Genomic DNA, 6618 nt, shown 5'->3' on the forward strand with positions numbered 1-6618 from the left:
GTACCCTGAACATCTAAGAACCTGTAGAGCACACTCGACTTTAGCTTTTTTACAACTTTTTACTTTCATCCATTGAACTAGTAAGGCCGTCAAAAACTGTCATAGTCTTCGGTGTGTGTTCAAATCCAAATTTCTCTTCACATCAGTCTTTCAACTCGGTCTGACCTAGCTAAACTAAATAATTTTCTATTGATTTTTGTATGGTGTGTGCGAAGGTACGTCCTTTGGAAGTGAAACTTAATTTTCAAAATACCCTCCCGGCAGATAATCTTTTCACCATGAAGCCATTTTCGTTGACAACCTGCATTCGCCAGATCTGGATCATGTCCGGATGGCTGCGCCAGGAGGCGGCGGTTGCAGCCTCCATGTTGGTGTTGCAACGCCACCAGGCGGAGCAGAAGGAGGAGGCCGCCCTGAAGGACCAAAAGCGGGCTGCAGCCGAAGGTGAAGAGGTGGGCCAGGTGGGTGTCGACGCCCAGGGAAGACTTCGCCGAGTGCGAATTCTCGACGATTACATCATGCCTTTTGAGTGCAGCATTTAATTCTACATTACAAAAATTGCCTTGTGCTTAAGTTGCTGAATTCCTTTGTCCTCGCGGCTTAAAGGTGGATCGAAGTCAATTTGACCACCGAAACAGCCTCCAAATTTTGGTCTGCACGGAAAAAGAAACTGAACCTAGAACTGCAATCGGAAGGATATCGGAATCTTTATTCATATTAGAGTTAAATCAAATAAGCCATGAAAAAAATTTAAGAATATTGGAATCTATTCATAGTTTAGTTTAATCATATGATTTGTTACAAGGAAAACATGAAAAAAATATTAGACATGAGAAAAAAATTTATAATTTGTGATGTTAGTATTAAAAAACTTGTGCATCTCTGAAAATATATCGATTCTAAGGGCAAGTCATGGATGATTTAAAGTTTCTGACTAAAAACAGCGACTCAAAATCAGCATCACATCCTGATTTCCTGTACTTATGTTGAAGCTTTAGTTTATTCCTTTACATCCTGAAATTTATTCCTTTATACAACCCCTAAAAGCGCAGCTTGACTTGCCCCAAACTCCCATCAGTCACCGTGAAACCGAACTAATTTGACAGCCAACTAGCGCCGGACACAGCATTCATATGCCCAAAGTGGGTATCCCATTCCCTCCAGCTCACTTGTCAGTCTCCGGCGCAGTCTAACTTTCAATTTCTTTGGGCCGAAATAAAACCACACACACCCAAAACAAAAAAAAGTATCCCACAAACCAGAGCCCTGAGGAGGCCTGGCAAAAATATAATTTATGAGCTAACCGAAAAAAGGAGCAGAACAGGCCATTTGATGTATACATTTCGAGCGTTGTGGAGACACAAAAATGATTTTGATGGACACTTAACAAAACGACACCAACTGCTGGCCAGGACCCAGACTTTGGGAAGGTTTCAGGTGGGGCCAGCAGTCCGGTGAAACCGAAGATCGGTTCTTCTTCGAGCTGCAAGAGGCTGGACACAAAAAAAAAAACACATGCCCAGAAAGAAAAACGACATATTTCATATTTTATTTATTATTTAGAAAGGGTATGCTGCATAAATCAAAAGCGAAATGAGTACGACATAACAACACCAAAAAGCTGAGACCAGACCCAGATGGAGCAGGAGCTGGGGATGGAGCTGGGGATGGAGATGGGGATGGGGATGGAGATCGGTGATGTGGGGGAGAGTGGCAGACGCAATCGCAGTCATCGATGTTGTCCAATGCAGCCAACCAAACAACCAAACTGCCAAACAACCGGCCAACCAGCATACGAAATAAAATCAAAATAAAACCAAACTCAAACTCAAACCGAAACTGAAACTGAAACGCGAAAAAGTTCCCACATGTTCACAATTTTGTACACATTACGTTTATGGGCTTTGGGCGAATCGAGGTGCAGGAGTTAAAAAAAAAAAGAAAAGGAATAAAAACTACAAACAAAAACAATCAACGAAAACCCACAGATTTGCAAGTAAGGCATAAAATATCATTCATTCAGCATTCAACATAATGCGATTTCAGATGCTGGCCCAGCGATTTTATCGCCAAAATATGCTGGGTATATGGAATATGCAATTTAAGCATATATATTAATTCACATTTAATATTTTTAATTCGAATATTTAAGCGTTTTTAATAAAATAATAATTTGATAATAAAATATAAATTCAGGATTTGATCAGTAGTCTCCTGTATTATATTATAGTAAATTATATTATAAATTATATTATTTTATTTTATTGTAATACATAGTTAGCATGGGATACCTTTTCATCTATAGGTATTTACATATATGTAGGTAAAAGGTATACACATATGTAAAAGGTACAAGTACAAGGTTTCGTAACTGTTAGAAAAGACCTTATAAAGGATAGTACTTTCGATCATCCGAGTCGATTTAGGCATGTCCAACAGATCTCAAAGACTACAAAATCTAGATATACCAAATTTCGGGACAACATTTTAATCTCTTGTGCACAATTCCGCTTTGTTTCTTCCCCTTAAACCATCAAAAAACGTATTATAATCCATGGCCATGAATCCGTGAAATAAAAAAAAATATATATAATTTTAAATAAAGTGGGAAAAACATTACATTGTTTATTTTTATATTATAGTTCATCTACATATTATAGTATATCTATCTCGCTCGGACTCCTCTTATGTGTTTAGTGGAGTCTCGAACCATATACTTGAACTTGATAAAACTGAAATTATCCTTTCTTATCTAGTATTTTAGTGTCTGGGAAAGGTGTGAGCTAAAGACCATTTACCACTAGATAACGAATTTCTCTTTTAACATAATGTAGTTTAAAATATTGAAACTCCTGCCATCTTAGCTATTTCGTTTTCGATTTTATTCATTCTCAGTCTTACTTTTTTCTCCCAGTCCAACCGAGTGACATGAGAGGGTAACCAGAACAACAGACAACAGTCAAATGCTGTGTGTTTGGTATTTTTGCGTCACGCGTTGTTCCACCTTGTCTCTTGTTGTTGTTGCTGCCGTTTTTCGGGGGGTGGACAGGGGGCCAGGGGGTGGGGTGAATCGATTCGCGGATTGCGCCTGCGCACACGCCTGAATGCGAAATGCCGGACCTTTTCAGGGCCAAAGGAGCGCGGGGCCATATCGGCGAAATGATCGCAATCTCAACACAAAATTTGTGTTTGGCGCAGACATTTTTTTACTGTGCCGAGGGACCCGCGAAGATAACCGAAAGATGATGAAGATGAAGCAGCAGCAAATCTGCAAAAAGCCCGGAGAATGTATGCCCCCCACCGACACCCGCGCCTGTCTGGACAGGAGTCTGGGACACTCGAAGAAATTTTATTATTTGTAATTATTTGCAAAAGTCTTGTCAACATGATCAGGGGTGCATTGGAAAACGATAAATCTAACTATAAGATTATGTTTTTCTTATAGTAATTCGGCTTCTGTTAAGCTTTTACTTTGACTTTAAATCCCCAAAAAATCGCTGTGTATGAAAACACCTTTCCGATGCGTAATTTTCGACATTGTAAACCGAATTACACTGTCTATGGGTTTCTCCGCTTATTAACATTTCCAATCAAATCGAATAAATATTAAATCACAATTAAGCCAATTAGTAAACCTTTAATTAAAGTTTATTTTTTACTGTGTAGTCGCGGAGTTTTCAGGTCCCTGGGCCAACGTCGTGTTGTCATAATGAATGGTGCAGCTTAAGTCATTTCGTTTTGGAGCTGGACTCGAGGCTGCTGCGTTTTTTATAGTGCTGCTGGCGCCATGAAATATTAAATTACGAGCTGCTGTTTGCTGCGGTAACCCCTCGTCTCTTTGCCCCTCGCCTGGTCCTCATTAGGCGCAGAGACATTCCACATACGCCGTGTGGGCTCTGGCTTCGTTTGCGACTGAAATTAATAACTAAAACGTTGCAGCCCATAAAAAAGGACAGGCGAAATCGATCCAAGAATCGTCCAAATTGAAATTCCAACTTGCAGAATTAATAAGTTAATTTCTGCAAACGCCCCTCGATGCCCAATCCATCTGTTGATATGGAAATGTTTTGCATAATTACACCCAAGGCTGCAGCTCCTTCCTTCCCGTTTATGTTGTTTCATTTATGGCTTTGGCTAATTTGCAAGGTATTCGGGAGAGGCGATGTGCGGCTCAGATGGGATTTTATTATTTTATGATGCTGCCTGCCATTAAAAAGGTTAAAGTTGAGGCTCAGTCGCTTAATGACTATCCTGGGGCCACTGGGGCGTATGGGACCATGCCACTTGGGGCTCATGTTAATTTTTCGGACATTTATGGCAATGGGTTGACACATGTTGGCAGGTCTCTTTATGAAGCTTAATGGGGTGAAGAGTTTATAGGACATCTTATTAGGATTGTGGGATTAGATTGTGTTGGGGTTTTCTCACTTAAGTAGTTTCAACGAGCAGTAATTTGCTTGTAAATGCAATTATTTCTCTGGACTCAGATTCTACTTTCCCTCAGGATTTTTAGTTTAGTTAACTTTTTATTGGCCATCCATCATAGTTTCTTTTCAATTCATAAATTCTCCTTCCATTAGATGCAATTTATTATGGGACTGACTTCACTGATCTGAGAGTAGTATCGATTGCCTTTCGCCGCCTGCAATTGCAACAATTTTGACTGGAACTTTGACTCGCATGGCCAGTAAATTTGGTTGAAATCAAATAACGATAAAAAATCACACGAATATTAATTCGCGGAACGGCAAAGACCTTCAGTCGAGAGCCAAAGGCAGACCTAAACTGTTCCTGAAATTTATAGTCGCGGTCTAGGAGAGGAGGCCGCAATCGCCGAGTCCCAGTTTTAGTTCCAGTTCAAGCTGGAGCTGGAGCTGGAGATCCTCCTTTCCATTCCACAGCTGGTCGTGTGAGAATGTTTGGGGCACATGTGCCCCAGTCCTCATCCCAGTCTTCATCCTTGTCCTGATCTCGAGCTCAACCCCGGGTTCAGCTGCAGAATGGCCAGGCTGGCGAAGATACATTTAAAAGAATCCGATTCAACTACTGGCCAAGTCCGAAGATCGGCTCTAATGCCAACGCCAAGCTGGAGTCTTTGTTTCAGCTCCCTCCGCTTTTATGCGATCCGCTTCCATGGAAGTGGAAGCTTAAGCCCGACGATGAAAATATTTATATATATAAGTATTTGAGCACAGACTTATCGCCGAACAAGATCAATAAGCACGATATCAATAAGCTGTGGCGTTGTTCCAGGCGGAGTAACAACAGCAACCATTCTGAACGCAGATCTGGCCAAGTGGGGTTAGGGAGGAAGCGGGTAACCCTCGCTCATATTGCATTTATGTTTAAGTAGAATATATACTGAAACCCTTGAAGTAATATCAACGTGTTTTTATTGTTATGCGAACATGTTATCAAATTTATCATTGGCAAGTTTGGCTTCCCTAAGCGATTTGAGAAGCACCTTAGCTGTATCTAGGCATATCTCCCGGTTTGAAAGGGTGCATGCGCCTCAACAAGTTACCGTTTCTTGTCAAGAAGAACTCGAGTTTGCCATTGTCAAGGTGTTCCACCAAGTGACTCCACATCTCCACTAATAGTTCGCCCAAGTCCCTGCCCCAGTCGACCGTCGCCGCCCGATGCAGAAGGACAGTTTTCATCATGTAGCTGGAAAGTTCGGGCAATTGTTTTTTGTTTGCGTCTCGTAATCCCTTCATGAGGCGAAGAACATCCTTCAGCTTATGGTTGTCCTTAATCAAAGCGTTCTCCCACAGCGGGGCAGAGACTATGAATGACTTACCGCCCTCAGTATGGATCAAACATATCAGTTGCAAGCCAGGGATACGCATTGCGCACTTTCTGCGGAACGGGAGGAGCGGTGAATGGCCACTGGGAACCCGTAAACTCAAAAGTCGAAACCAGGTCAATCGATAAGGTGCGTTTGTTTGATACAGCCTTGATTGTGTGGGCACAGCAGTATGTTCCTATCCGATGGCTTAAGGTATACTCTTTACCGCCCACTCTTAATATTATATCTGAAGGAAACACTTTCTTGAAGACCCTATGCAGCCAGTCCTGAAGTGTTGTCCCGACGATGTTAACCTTCATTGACATGTATTTAAATTCCGCACACAATGAGACAAATTCGGAATCCTTTGCTATAGGAGTGACTTTAAAAGGAAATTTTAGTTTCATATGCAGATCAAATTGATCGGGAAGATCCAGCTTGACTTGATCCAAGTAACTTCCTAAAAAAGTAAGTAAAAATATTCTTTGTTAAGTTGCATTTAAATATAAACAATGTTTAACACGACAATATTTAAAGAGAATTGCCTTTGCTTATAGTTATCATTAAATGAAGTTTATAAAAAATCTTAAATAGTTAATCTGGGTATAGTGTTATGACACTACTGCAGTATTAAACCAGTATCATAATTCCAAAAACTTACCGCAAAGGTTAAGGCTGTCGAAGACACCGTCAAAAGTAGAGTCCTTTTTCTTTAGTTCTTGAACCACATGATTTATTAAGGCCTCTGCATCATCGGTGTACGCTTTGTGATCATTGCTAGATATTTGCAAGTTGATTAATTTTTGTTGTAAATGTTCCGTAAAGCTCAT

The 6618-nt window shown here is 40.7% G+C and overlaps 1 protein-coding gene and 1 pseudogene across 2 annotated transcripts; one reads left to right on the forward strand and one right to left on the reverse strand.

Annotated features, from left to right (window-relative positions):
• Positions 1-67: 67 nt before the first annotated feature.
• On the forward strand, positions 68-889 carry LOC110188010 (uncharacterized). 2 transcript variants are annotated; one of them, XM_020957533.2, is made up of 2 exons: positions 68-215; positions 265-889. In XM_020957533.2, exon 2 carries the CDS (start codon positions 279-281, stop codon positions 540-542), a length of 264 nt encoding a protein of 87 aa, XP_020813192.1. In that variant the 5' UTR covers positions 68-215; positions 265-278; the 3' UTR covers positions 543-889. The 2 variants fall into 2 exon arrangements, with proteins under 2 accessions (XP_020813192.1, XP_020813193.1); XM_020957534.2 differs by having other exon boundaries at positions 68-203.
• Positions 890-3623: 2734 nt separating this feature from the next.
• Positions 3624-6618, reverse strand: LOC110179657 (cyclic GMP-AMP synthase-like protein; annotated as a pseudogene).

The sequence above is a fragment of the Drosophila serrata genome, unplaced genomic scaffold, assembly GCF_035046125.1.
Source record: "Drosophila serrata isolate PLE 108 unplaced genomic scaffold, ASM3504612v1 contig_228, whole genome shotgun sequence".
In the NCBI taxonomy this organism is placed as follows: domain Eukaryota; kingdom Metazoa; phylum Arthropoda; class Insecta; order Diptera; family Drosophilidae; genus Drosophila; species Drosophila serrata.

Excerpts from the sequence above, each read along its gene's own strand:
- LOC110188010 (XM_020957533.2), top strand. The coding sequence starts at position 279 with ATGAAGCCATTTTCGTTGACAACCTGCATTCGCCAGATCTGGATCATG.